General features: G+C 39.6%; 1 protein-coding gene across 1 annotated transcript in view; it reads right to left on the bottom strand.

The window, feature by feature from the left end:
- Positions 1 to 15,142, bottom strand: part of LOC146860809 (sperm-specific sodium:proton exchanger-like) — a 5,538,638-nt gene that overhangs the window by 2,216,600 nt on the left and 3,306,896 nt on the right. The window contains exon 15 of the mRNA XM_085646172.1: positions 11,393 to 11,588. Within this exon, the coding sequence (XP_085502298.1) occupies positions 11,393 to 11,588 (196 nt within the window). The remainder of the gene's footprint in view (positions 1 to 11,392; positions 11,589 to 15,142) is intronic.

Raw genomic sequence — 15,142 nt, 5'->3', positions numbered from 1 at the left:
TGGTGGCCCCCACTCCTTCGCAGTTCCCTGGGGGGTGCAAGTCAGTTACAGTCTCCCTTATCAGGCAAATGATTTGCCTCCTCTCTCCCCTTACGCCAGTAACCTCCGTGTGGAAATATGCAGCGTCGGGGGGGTATCGCGGTGTAGACAATACTTCAACCAAGGGTTGCAGGTGTTCTAAAAAAGTTGCTGGCTTTGAAGAAATTTCCACATCTGAGATGCTGCTAGTTGTTGTCCTCGATATATCTGAATCTGTGTCACTGATATATACACGATCTTGGTTGGTTGGTGGAACATTGGGATTAGTAGTGTCGTCTTCACGAACAGTTTCTTGACTGTATAGGTGGTCGTATTTAGGGCTGTAAGTTAAAATCCGTCCACTCTCATAGTCGTGACGACTATGAGAGTGGACGGATTTTATATATCGGGGACAACAACTAGCAGCATCTCAGATGTGGAAATTTCTTCAAAGCCAGCAACTTTTTTAGACGAGTTCCGGGTGCTGAGAACACGTCGACAAAAAGAACAGTCGCAATCAACACCCCAAGGAGTGAGAGGACAAAGTCGGGGGAGAGGAAGAACAAGAGGCAGACCCGCTCAAAGAAAAAACGCCTCAAAAGAAAACAGAGGAGTATCAAACAGAGAGCCAGTGGGAACCAGACGTGGAGGCCAAACCAGAGACAAATAAACATGGATGAATCAATGGTAAATCAAACAATTATTAATTTATCATCAAGAACATTGACTCATAAAGAAAAGACTACTTTATGCTTAGGACTGACCTTTTGTCCAACCGAGTTGTTTAAGTACACGAATACGAGGGTTGATATTTTCAAATTTATTCGTAAATTGAAGTTGAGAAAATGGCATTCCTTATTTAACAACAAACAAATCTCAAACGTGACAAATATAACTGATGAAGCCAGCGATTTTTCTAATTTAACTGTAGGCGATGCCACTGTACTTGAAACTGTGTATGATTTGGGGGGTGTAACAAACAATAATGATGATGATACACACTCACAGTCTATAAGCACTGACAGAGCAGCTTCTACCCCGTTTAAACCCAAATCTATCTTTTGTCCAGTACTCCCACATGACTCATTAGATACTTTTCATGATGTTGTTAACAAAGAGCTGAACAAATATAAATACAAAATGACACAAACTAGGAATGTAAGATTCAATTTAACTAAACAACAAAGGGATTTCATTACCTCCCTGGCTAAAGATACCAGTGTCATTATTAGACCATCAGACAAGGGAGGTAACATTGTACTCTGGGGAAGACAACTATACCTTGAAGAAGCACATAAACAACTCAGCGATAGAAATTTCTATGTTTCTAGTAACTTTACAGAGTATAATTTGAGCATAACCAACACATGGGAAAAGCTGTCTCTCTGGCAAGAAACTGGGTTACTCACATGGCCAGAATTTTGCTTTCTCAAAAAGGATTACCCAAAACTCCCCATAATATACTTATTGCCTAAAATTCACAAAAATGCAACGAGACCACCAGGGAGACCTATCGTTTCATCAATAGGTAGTGTCAATGAGAACATTTCCAAATACATAGATCACTTCTTGAGGGATTATGTCACATGCCTCCCCTCATATACGAGGGACACGAAAGACTTCCTCAACAAAATTGAAGAGGTCAACTGGGTCAATGGGTATCTCCTCATTACGATGGACGTAAGTTCACTTTACACGATCATCAATCATGACCAGGGTATAGAGGCTTGTTTACATTTCTTGAAGAAACGAGACATAAGATATCTTGAACATACACATATGATCATTGATATGCTGAAAATGTGCCTAAGTAATAACATCTTTATGTTTGATGGTGATCTTTTCAAACAAGTACGCGGGACCGCGATGGGTTCGTGCTTTGCGCCGAGCTTTGCTAATTTGTTCTTAGGGAAATGGGAGGAGGAGATTCACAGGGATGAGAATCTACAGTCTGGTTTCAATTCAGTTGTGACCTGGATAAGGTACATCGATGATTTGTTTGTTATCTGGAGGGGCACAGAACCTGAGGCACAGGCCTTCATTAATAAACTCAATATGAATTCTTATAACATCATACTCACTGCAAACATCAACAGAGAAAAATTGGAATTCCTTGACACAATGGTTATGGTAGAACAGGACAAACTAGTCACCAGCTTGCACAGGAAGGAAACAGCTGGCAACAGTCTCCTCCATGCTCGCAGTGCTCATCCGGAAGCTCTCAAGTGGAGTATCCCATTTGGAGAGTTATTGAGAGCAAGGAGGAACTGTAGTACTGATGCCATGTACGAATGTGAACAAGAAAAGATGCTCATCAGGTTCAGAGAACGAGGGTATCCAGAATGGGCTCTTAACAGAGCTGTAAACAAAATTAAAGAAACCACTAGATCAAGCACCCTCGAAACCAAACAACCTATATCCAGCGAAGAAACAGTGACTAGAGTAATCACCACCTTTAACCAGGAATCTGAAAAAATCAAGAAAATACTGGTAGACAACTGGAAAATTTTAAAAACTGACAATGTAATTGGTTCCAGTATAGGAGATAGACCCCTCATCACTTATCGGAAAGGGAGGAGTCTTAAAGATATCCTGGTAAAAGGCGATATCTCTGAAATCCCCAATAGAAACAATTACAACCTCAAAGGTTTCTATCCCTGTGGTCACTGTAGGGCTTGTAAATCCAGCCACATGGTGCAAGATTTTGAGATTCCAGGTAGGAATCAAAACAGAAAGATTGAACAATTCCTAACGTGTAGTACCAACTTTGTGGTATACATCTTAGTATGCCCGTGCCAACTGAGGTATGTCGGCAGTACGACTTGTATGGTTAAGAAAACAGTTCAGGAGCACCTACGGGCCATTACCAACAAAGATTTACATTACCCGATTGCCCGTCACTTCCAGGAAAAACACCAATCTAATAATTCTTTGTTGAGATTTTTTGCCATTGAACAAATTAACACAAATAAAAGGGGCGGAAATAGAGAGCTAGCGCTTAGGAAAAAAGAATCAAAATGGATTATAGAACTGGAAACTAGATTTCCAGGAGGGCATAATCTTGATGAAGAACTAGCAAGCCATTTGCATGATGATTAGTTCTTGTATATACTGAATGCTGTGATTATATCTTAGAACTGTATTGTAAATATTGTGTTTTTAACTGTGTGCTCTGTTTTTTATTGTTGTTTTAGGAGGAAAGGAAGGGACCCTTCAATGGCACTGGTGGGCATAGAGTTCACGGGCACCCTACCCTTTTCTTCATCAAGAATCACCTAAGCACTCTCCAACAAGTAAAGTGACAAAACTAATGTTTAATCTTTACCTTCTTAGATATCTATATTTATCCACTTTTTTCTTGGTTTTCACGGTTTGGGACAGTTTGATTTTGCAAAGCTGCCTGGGGAAGTATTTACAGGATTCATGGAAGGTATTTGCTCAAAGCCGCTAATGCGCTTGTAATATGGTTCCACCGTTTGTATATAATCAACAGTATTGTTGTTAAGGCACTTGCCTGTCAAACACTAAATTATGTTTGAACTCTATTTAGGCTCAAGCAATCGACACACAAGTATGTACAATCATGGTTGAACATCCTTTTTAATAAGAGATGTCTTATAGGTATTTATACCTCTTTAAAACTGAGAACAATCGCATATACAATATACTTATTTTTTGATTTTTGCATTTTTGTTCTGGATCCTACATTGTGTGTGATACGATATACTGATTGTGGGTACTGTTCCAAGATGGATGCCAAAAAAACGGAGCTGAAAGGGTTTGCTCCCAATGTAGTGCCTTTTTTATGTTTACTGTTTACTTATACACATCACGTAGCACTGTGAAAATCGTGTGATCAAGACACTTTCAGTGTCGAAACGCGTAGCGGTTCACTTTATTAAACCTCTATGGTTGCAATGGACTCCCGAGTGAGCGTCATTATTTGAAACTTTTGTACATTTTGATACCGGCTTGGGTTGCTACCGGAGGACGCTCCACCTGGCGACGGGACCGATCCCAGAAGGACCCGTATTGTTTATGGAATATATATATATATATATATATGTGTGTGTGTGTGTGTGTGTGTGTGCATATATTTATATATATATCTCATCTCAACAAAATCCTCAGCGTGTGTGCGCTCTCAGTAATCACGAACTCCGACACCATAAGATATCCAAAACAAGTTTTATTCCACCAGACGCGTTTCGGCTTCCTGCCAAGCCTTGATCACGTGGAAAAAGTGCACAAGTTGCCAGGCACAACATAAAGCATACAGTGTGTCATGAACAAAAACAAGGGACTTCACAAAATAGCAGTACGATACATGGCGGCCATCTTGTAATGGTAAAATCCACAATACACATAATATTGTTGTATTAGCCAGTGCTGCCTGTCACTATATTCTCAATACATAATTCGTTTTCATCCTGATATAACACCGTAGATTGGCCGTAACATCCAGCGCTGCAATACTGACACCATCATGAGGTATTGTTAGTAAGCATGCAGGATTGTGCACTAAAAGAACTTTATCGTTTCAAAGTTAGATAACTTTATCAATACAAACAATGACAGCATGTGCTTAAAGACTGCAAGAGAACCTGCATATAAGTTAATGCAGGCATCTTGCAAAGGTTAATAGGTTTATTACCAAATGCGTCAATAGGCCGTATTAGTCCTGTTACATAGTTAATCAATCACAACTATCGTGATATACTCGCAAATGCGAAAACACGGCTAATAATTGCACAACGATGCTTGTATCATGATAGGCCAGTGCCTCGTGATCCCTCACTCTAAACAGTGTCACGTTGTCACGATGGAAACTTACAACAACAGTATCATTGAGATATGGGACAAACTTGCCGTATGGAGGGACAAAGGCATTTTGGAGTGGGAAGAGTACTGCTATCTTAAGAAGGATCATCCGGTGCTCCCAGTGCTTTATCTTTTACCCAAACTACACAAAGACCCCACTAATCCACCAGGGCGCCTCATCGTGTCATCTTAAGGTAGTGTAGCGGAGCATATTTCAAAGTACGTGGATCACTTTCCTAGGGTATATGTGACCAAGTTACCCAGCTACCTCAGGGACACCAAAGACTTTCTCAATAAACTACAGGATGTTGTTTTGGTGGAAGATTCACTTCTTATCACGCTCGATGTACATTCCCTGTATACGATTATTGACCATACACAGGGATGAATGCTTGCAGCTACCATCTTGAGAACAGACAGGTCAGATATCGGGAGCATAGTCAGATGATACTTGACATGATAACATTCTGTCTGACCAATAACATCTTTCTGTTCAATGGGGCTGTGTACAGACAGGTCAGGGGTACAGGGATGGGTTCTTGCTTTGCTCCCAGTTTTGCAAATCTCTTTATGGGACACTGGGAGCAGGAGCTATTCGCTAATCCCAATCATATCCGTTATTTTGAGCATGTCACGACTTGGATGAGATATATAGATGATCTGTTCATTATCTGGGCACTGAACAGGAAGCCAGAGATTTAATTGATTTTCTCAATATAAATGAATATAACATCATTCTCTCTGCAAGCATTAGCAGTACGAAAGCAGAGCACCTAGATGTAGGTCTCAGCATCAACAACAGAGTAATTCAAACTACTCTTTTCAGAAAAAGTACTGCTGGAAACAGCATTTTGCATGCCCTCAGCAGTCACCCAGAGGCTCTCAAATGGAGTATTCCGTATGGGGAACTGCTGAGGGCTAAGAGAAATTGTAATTCTGAAGAATCATTCCAAGCAGAGAGCAAGACCATGATGGAACGCTTTAAGATCAGGGGTTATCCCGATTGGGTATTGAGCAGGGCTAAAGAAAGGGCTGATGGTGTCACAAGAATTCAAACCATCTCTGACACCATCACTGAATTGGACGTCAGCGCTGAGAATGAGACCAGAATCATTATGACGTACAATTCAGATTCTGCCAAGATCAAACATATTTTGACTAAAAATGGGATATTCTCAAAAGTGACAATATCATAGGTTCCATCGTTCCTGATAGGCCGAGGATCACTTATAGAGGGGGTAGGAACATAAGAGACCTTTTGGTCCATAGTGATATTACTGTACAGCCTGACAGATACGAACATGGGCTAAGTGGTTTCTTCCCCTGTGGCCATTGTAAGGCCTGCAGAAATAGCAAATTTTATAAAAAGGTAACATACAATAGAGTCAGTAGGGAGATTGCTCAGTTCCTTACATGCAGCTCTACATTTTTGATCTATGCTATTGTTTGTCCCTGTGGGTTTGGTATATTGGCAGTAGCACATGCATGGCCAAAAAACGTATCCTTAAACATAGCAGAGCGATTACCAACAATGATGAAAAATACCCTGTGGCACGTCATTTCCACAATGAACATTTTTCGAATGCGGCCTTACTAAGCTTTTTGGTCTTAGAACAAGTAGTCAGGAATCCCAGTGGAGGGAATAGGAATCTGAAACTCAGACAGAGAGAATCCAAATTGATTGTGGATTTCCAAACTAAATATCCGGGGGGTTTGAACTCGGATGAGGAACTGGCAGTTCATCCCAAAGAAGAGTAACAATACTATTATGTATGTTCCTCTCGTGTTCCCCTTTTTCCCAATCCCTATCATCATCCCCCCCCCTTTTTCCCCCCTGCCCCCCTTCCCTCCCCTCTCCCCCACCCCCACACTACCCTCCCCTCCCTTACCACACAAACAAGGTGAACATGACCTTTTGAAGAAACTGTAACAACTAAATATGCATTGCATTGGTCTGGTCTAATAGGCCGCCCTTACCATATCTTTTTCCTTTTCCTTTGGTGGACTTGTACGAAAGTATTACTGCATTTCAATGTTAGTCTATCTGTGGATAGGTTATTAATATTATGTCTTTTTTCTTTCTGTTTTGTATTTCATGATGAAAGGAAGGGGCCCACACACCGGTTGCACTTTCACGGGCCTCTTACCCTTTTCCCCTGGCAATGTCACATGCACTGGAATGGAACAGGATTATCCTAAGGACATACTGGTATTTTATAACAGGGGACAGCATTTAGATATTATTGTGTTTCAACGTGACACTGTTTAGAGTGAGGGATCACGAGGCACTGGCCTATCATGATACAAGCATCGTTGTGCAATTATTTGCCGTGTTTTCGCATTTGCGAGTATATCACGATAGTTCTGATTGATTAACTATGTAACAGGACTAATACGGCCTATTGACGTATTTGGTAATAAACCTATTACCCTTTGCAAGATGCCAGAATTAACCAGGTTCTCTTGCAGTCTTTAAGCACATGCTGTCATTGTTTGTATTGATAAAGTTATCTAACTTTGAAAATTAAGACTATATCTAAAAAGAAGGCCAATAAAATGATATTCCTCTACCTCTTCTACTGGATCGACATTTAGCCACCCCCTTCTCTTCTAGTCCTATCTTTTGTGAAAACCATTGCCTTAGTCTTCACCGTATTTATTTTCAAACCGTTCAACTTGCTATACTCAGCAAATGCATCCAATTGTCTCTGTGGGCCAACGTGCCTCAGATCCAGCAAAACATATCATCGGCATAAAACATCACTGGAATGGCCTAATTAACCAGTTTAGGCAGAAATGATCGAACCGCGCTTAATCTTACGACAAAATGTATAAGGAAAACAAAAGCAGGGCCAACATACACCCCTGCCTCAGACCATTAGGGGTATATGTTTTTCTAGTTAATACTCCATTTTCCCCCAATTCCACCCAGGTTCATGGTTCTTAAGCCTTCGTGTAGTTTAATAATCAATTTTAATAGGCCTGGTGGGCACTTCAATTTCTTCATCTTCGCCCAAAGTAGGGGCCACGTTATTGTGTCAAATGTTGTTGCCAAATCAATGTATGACACATACAAAGATTACTTTTTCTTAAAGCATTATTTTTCAGATAATAGATTTAATATGACAACCATCCATTGTTGAATAGCCTTTTCTAAACCTAATTTGTACTCTAGGGAGGATATTAGCTTCGTTTACCCAGTCCTCTTAGCAACCCTAGGAGATGTTTTGATTATATCTTACTGGGAATATCAAGTACTGTGATGATATGATAGTTAGACTTAGTTTATACTGCCTTTCCAGGTTCCTGGAATACCCTGTCTGCTTATTATTGCCCCAAATACTGGTACTAGAATTTGGGCCCACAGATTTGAGTTGAGTTTAATTATACTGGAGGACAGGCCATCAAGCCCTTGGTCCTTGGATCTTTTTAAACTAATTATGATGGTTTCTATCTCTGCTACTGATGGAATCCAATTGCTAACTTCTTCCCCCAGATCTGAATTCCCAGACTGCGCACTCCCTACTACTTTCTTCTCTACCAAATTTAATTTTGTACAACTCTGATTAAAAAACTCACCCAAGTTTCTTCCTGTACTGGGGCTGCTACAATACTTTTGGTCACCCCCAGCACTCTATTCACTATGGTCCAAAAACCCTTCATATTTCCTGCTCTCAATGAGGCTATTGATTTAGCTCATGTATTTTCCTTCTGTTCCCAGGCAATTCTGAGATCTTTCCTACAGATTTTCTTGTAGCCTTTGATTAAATGATCCCTATTTCCTCCACCTTTCTTACAGGCCTCCCTTACCTTCTTATTATATTTTACCTTAAGCTTTATTTTAAGCCCAATCCACAGGATACTTCTGACCCCTGCCACGCTTTGAGTCTTCTGCTGCCACTTTTATTATAGAGGCAAATAAGATCTCAATCTCCTGCACCATTTGCTATGGCGTCAAAGAAGATTGTACTTTAAGAACTTCCTTCATTTTATTTTGTATATGACATTTCAGCTTGCCAGTCCATATTAATGTGCACTTATTAGAGGTATATATTGTTGGACAGTTTTGCCAGTGATCTCTTAATCGGACGTCCCTTTGAAGTTTAGGAATTATAAGTTTATGATCACTGCCTGTTAAGCCACCTACTATTAGGTCATTATTAAGCCAAAACCTTTGGTAGAGATCAGCACATAATCCATTAATGTAGACACTTTTCCATTATCGAAGTTGCACTTAGCCGGCTGGTCCTCTACATATCTGCCATTCAAATAGTTACATTTAAGCTATAAAACAACAGACCCAGTTTCCTCCCTCTCCAGTCACCTTGGTGAAGCTCCAAGTACTTGTGCGGGTTACCCAGGATATTTTCTTTCTCTATTTGAAACTCATCCTTTACTGAATTATATGGGATTTTAGCATTAAAATTTCTCATAAATATGATAGAAAACTTTGGGAAGTGTAAACTCACTCTATCCATCAGGGCTACAAGCTCCTCCAATTGGTTATCCAGTGTTTTATTCAGATGGAAGTAACAGTTAATTAATATGAAATCTGGGCACCCTTTTACCTCCCTCTTGTCCTGCTTATCAGGTAACATATCACTCACCAAAACTGTCAGGAAATTAGTATTTTCCTGAAACAATATGCTACCCTCAATCTCATATTTCACATTAATAATTACAGCAAGCTCTCCAGCGGGTCGGCCAAACTTGCCCTTATCTGCACTAGTGCTAAAAACTTTATAATTACTCATCACCACCTCTTGCACTTCCCAGGCTACCTGCAGTACAATAATCATTGTGTTTTTATCCTCTATTACCACCCTCAATGATTCTAGATTCCTTTTTAGGCCCGCAATGTTCCATGACACCAAATTAGCCCTATATCACCAGGATCTAGACAATAGGCGTATAATAAACACTTTTTTATCATTTAATGCCCCCGCAATCCATTTCCACGCCTTATCATCTTGCTTTCCTGCTTTTTATCAGTTTGACGCACTAATGGTAAATTTAGAAATGTGCCAAAATTCATGGGTGGATGCGTGGAAACACCCATGCTCCACCCATGGTATATCTCCCTGTCGCAGAGCAACGCAAGCCAGCTATTTGCGCTGCCTTGCATTACACTAGATTTATCAAGCCATGCAGGGCCATGCAAGGTGGCTGTGCATGGCTTGATAAAGCTCACATAGGTTTTGTGTCACTCTTGTGCAACCTTGCCTGGTGCATTCACGATGCAAAACCTTGACAAATCTGGCAGGCTAGTATTTAAGTGGTATGTGGGAAATGTGATGCTGTGACCATGTATTTTGAGGAATAAAGTTCCCCCTGTCGTACATGATAAGAATAATGCAAATCACTTCGGCCTTCCGCAATTTTATATAGGAAATTTACCTTTGGCTTCATACGTCTATATGGTCATGAAACTCTTCGGTCACTTGCAATATTCTTATAATGTATGGCATTGCATACCTTACAGTTCAAACTTCAAGTTGTACACGTGCAAACTAATGTTTTGTATATGGCATACTTTACCCCATACATCATTTTTATCACTGTTCTGGCTGATAAACAACAAAACCAAGGCAGAGGTCAGGTACCAGTCATAAAATGTATTGTCCTAACTGGTATGAATACATGCTCTCCTTTACTATCGTATGTATGAACTCATAATCTCAATGGCATTGACGTCTCTCAATTTGCCTTTGTGAAAAGACCAAAGCACACACTTGCCACTGTCAATAAGCCTTTCTCAGTTGAGTTCACTGTCTTTTGCTGTTTGGTTCACAGTTTTATTTTTAAGTGATTGTTTAGACCAGTGGTTCTGAACGTGCAGCCCAGAGACACCTGAGGGTACCCAAGGCTTACTCAGTATAGATACATAAAGTAGCGAAAGGTAAAATTGAAGATTTAAAATGTTGTGTAAATGTGAAGGATTTTGAAATTGGAGCTAATAATTAAGATGGTATCCTTAGCTTGGTTTGTGGGAGCAGAACAAGTGCAGCAAACAAAATCTAATTTGGATTATTGGTGTTCTCAAGTGAAGAAATGGTATGAACTGCAACATAAAGAGCATGCATCAAAAGAAAAAAAAGGCAAAGTGATATGCTCACATATCGCTTTGCCTTTTAAAAATAAAGTCACATTTTGAAAAGCTCCAACCTTACCATTTAAAATGAAAATGTCTATTTTTGTATATTTTTCTTTTGTTAATTAAGTAACATATTTCATCATTTGTGTATCTGTTTGATGTATACTTGTTTCTCTATTGTTGTATATAGTTTTGAGGTTCAAATTGTAAAATGTGCTTAGTCTTGGGCCCTAGTTTTCAGAAGTGATTTAGTGGGGGTCCACAGAACTCAAAAGGTTAAGAACCACTGGCTTAGACCTTATATGTGATCTAAATGTAAAAGATTCCTTCTGCTGTAGGAAGTGTATCAATGCAGAAAAAAACTGAATTTTAGCTTGGCTCCTTATATTTTTATATGTTTGTATATTTTTTAGTAAATACAACACAAGCAATGAAATTTAAACTGTGGGTTTCGCATACCTTAATGCCTGCCTCAGCTGTGTAGAAAGCCACGAAGAAGTAGTTTATTACTTGTAGTTCATTCCCATAAACACGTTTTTGATATGGTATAAAATACAGTGCAACTGGAAATGTGTTCATTAATATAGATAGATAAATTATGAATTCGAATTCATTAGTAGAGACAATTTTGTAACAGATTTTCAGTGCTTTGACCCTGCAAAAAAAATGGGAAAAGGTTATTATTTTATGAGTTATATAGGGCAAAATATTCGAAATATTTGTTGTGCAAAGATACAGGTCTCTGAAAAGGAATGTAGTAATAATTCTGATGTTGTTCGTACACAAACACATTTTAGTCTTGGGCTCTTGTCTTGGCTTAGTTTTTCAGTTTTCTGAATCTTTGGGAAAATTCAATAATTAATTTTAATTTTTATTAAATAGTTTCCAAACACGACGCATACAAATAACCTGTCAGGACAAAGCCATGTCAGTTGCAAGGGCTACATTCAAACATTGAAAAACCAGTGGAAAAAACAGATTTAGTGTATGCATAAACGGTAAAAAAAACTGGTGCTGCGCCTGCTCTAGTCCAAGAATATGTACTGCGGGCCACAATCAATGCACATATCAGTGCTAAATTAAGGAGTTATGTTTTCACTTACAACAGAGTAGGCATGGTTACACAGTCAATATCAAGTCGTTAGCAATGCCAGATTTAGAAGGCCAAACATATGCATACCCGGGGCCCTATCATTATGCACCTTTGCAGGTGCAGAACAGAGCCAGGCGCCTGCTTTATGTGCCTGCGGTCCATAGATGAATTCACTTAACCCAACATTTTGATCAGTTAGGGCCATATTATCAAGGAACGGCGATAACATTATTGCTGCTTTAGCGGCAGGAAACTGCCGCTAAAGAGGCGATAATGGGCTTGATAATATGCCCTTGTGAGTTCCAATAGAAGCCCAGGTGCTGGTGTGAAACTGGGCTTCTATGGGATTTCACAAGGGCATATTATCAAGCTCATTATCGCCGCTTCGTTCCTTGATAATATGGCCCCAAGCGCTTTACGTTCAGATAGGTCAGCTCGGAAGCAATGAGAAAAGTTTGCCCCTTTCTGAGCTGTGCTGTCTGAAAATAAAGCACTAGGGGGCATATTATCAAAGACGGCGTCAAAAATTATTGCCGGTTTAGCGGCAGAAAAATGCCGCTAAAGCGGCGATAATGGGCTTGATAATATGCCCTTGTTAATTCCAATAGAAGTACATGTTCTGGTGTGAACATGGGCTTCTATTGGAATTCTCCAGGACATATTATCAAGCCTATTATCGCCGTTTTAGCTGCAGTTTTCTGCCGCTAAACCGGCGATAATTTTTAATGCCGTCCTTGATAATATGCCCCTACTTTGTGTATTTAAGTGTCTTCTTATTTGTAGAGAGAACATCTCAGACTAAGTGAAGCAGTGTCTATGACATGAATTGAGTGTGATCACAAAAACAACATTAAAAGAGTCTGAAGTTGCCGGGCCAAATGGAGACTTTTAAGACAAACAGACCAAGTTGATTGTAGAATCTTTATTCAAGTAAATAGGAACAACCCCCAGATACTTCCTCTCCCCGCAACCACCAGTGCTTCTCATGGTTCTCTAACAGATTCCATTTACCATGGAAACTCTCGCGGAATACAGAGTCTGTTGCTACGACAACATGGTAGGTTGTAGACGTAGAATATAACACATCCCCTTCCTTTACAATACAATAAAATTAGAAATACTATATATACATACAAATGATAAAAAGATTACAGAACACTTATAATATGCATTCTTGATCAACACAAAATGCTCAATAAGTTACATAATCACTAAACCATCTTGGAGTCATCCGGACACGTTTGTCTTTGCTTGTATCCCCATGCTCCTTGATTGTCCTATGATCAGTATTCCTTGATGAACAGGCTTTCGCTTCTAACTCGTTACATAATGTGACACTACGTGTGTTCCACACCCTGCCATCACTTAACCACAAACTGTTACCTTTAATCTTGGTAATTTGTTTGGGTACTGACCATTTTGACAAACCCCTCCTTTGTGAACCAACACTATATGTTCTTACCCAATCACCAATGGTGAAACTACGTACATTCCTTTTTAATTTACTATTGTGTCTTAGTACATACTTGTCTTGTTGATTCTTAACACGGCATTCGAAATCCTTGGTGCACACAGGTTGTGTGAATCCCTTAAACATCCATCCTGGAGTAGCTTTTGTACCAGGTTGTCTTCCTTTCAAAAGTTTGAAAGGTGACTCATTAGTTAACGAGTGAGGTGTGGTACGGTAGTTCAATAACATATCCCTCACCGCTTCCTTGCAATCACCACCACTTTCTTCCGTTAATTGTATGCAATCTTTCAACACTCTATTAAATCTTTCAACCAGACCATTTTCTCTTGGATTGTACACCGCAGTAGTGTGATGATTGATACTCATGCTGTCAAGATATGTGTTGAATTCATTAGAAATAAATTGTGGGCCATTGTCTGTGATTAATCTATCTGGACAGCATTCTCTGCGAAATATTTGATCACAAAACCCTATTATGTTGCATGCTTTAATATCACTTGTAAATGCCACCTCTGGCCACTTAGAGTAGTAGTCTATCAGTACCAAGGCATATTTATTTGTGATACCCTTGGGTGAGAATGGACCACAAATGTCCATCGCAACCTTTTCCCATGGTCTGCTAGGAAATTGTGTTGAGGAAATGGGAGACTCTTGTACTCTGTGGGTTTTGTCACTATACATACATTCCATACAGTCTTGTACATGTTCTTCTATATTCTTGTCCATACCTGGCCACCAAAATGTTTCTCTAGCCCTTCTCTTCATTCCTGACATACCAGAGTGTCCTTCGTGTAGTAATCTGAGAAATCTGTTATATAAGCTTTCAGGAACAACCAATCTGCCATTTCTTCGTAATATACCTTCCACTATAGAAAGTTCTGTCCAAACTGTCCAGAACTCCCCCAATTTTTTTTTTAGAATGGCATCAGGAACAGATGGTTTTGATAGTTCAACCATTAATTCTATGAAGGTGTTATCATTGTTTATAGCTGCTTTCCATTCTTCACATGAAATAGCACCTTTACATGACCCTTCAACTTCTGCAACTACACGATCATCATTGTGATCTTCATCATTGTCATCACATTCTAATGGTAATCGTGAAAGACAGTCAGCATTGACATTTCGGTTCCCTGGTACATACTTTAGTGAGAAGTCATACCCTTGCAATCTGTACAACCACTTGGCTATTCTAGGAGTAGCTCTGGCTGCTCCTTTGGTCGTAAACAATTCTATTAATGGTTTGTGGTCTGATCTGATTTCAAAGCGCGTGCCCCATATATAGTTCTTAAAATATGTCACCCCCCACCAACAAGCAAGTGCCTCCTTCTCAATTACAGAGTAGGTAGCTTCTGCTCCTTTCAAGGTGCGTGATGCAAATGCTACTACTCGTTCTTGGTCCAAATGCCTTTGCATGAGGACAGCGCCTAGGCCATAAGCACTTGCATCAACTACTATTATGCTTTGGTGTAAGGGATTGAATGGTTTCAAATGGACTGACTTGACAATTTGCTCTTTGATGAATGTGAAATCATTTTGACATTCATCTGTCCAAATGAATTTTGTACCCTTCTTTACTAACAATCTAAGTCTGTGAACTTTATCGGCAAATTGACGAACAAATTTGGAATAAAATTCCGCAAGA

This window comes from Triturus cristatus, chromosome 3_1 (genome assembly GCF_964204655.1).
Source record: "Triturus cristatus chromosome 3_1, aTriCri1.1, whole genome shotgun sequence".
NCBI classification, from domain to species: domain Eukaryota; kingdom Metazoa; phylum Chordata; class Amphibia; order Caudata; family Salamandridae; genus Triturus; species Triturus cristatus.
The sequence above is the reverse complement of the archived record's forward strand: the minus strand, read 5'-3'. Positions and strand labels throughout refer to the sequence as shown.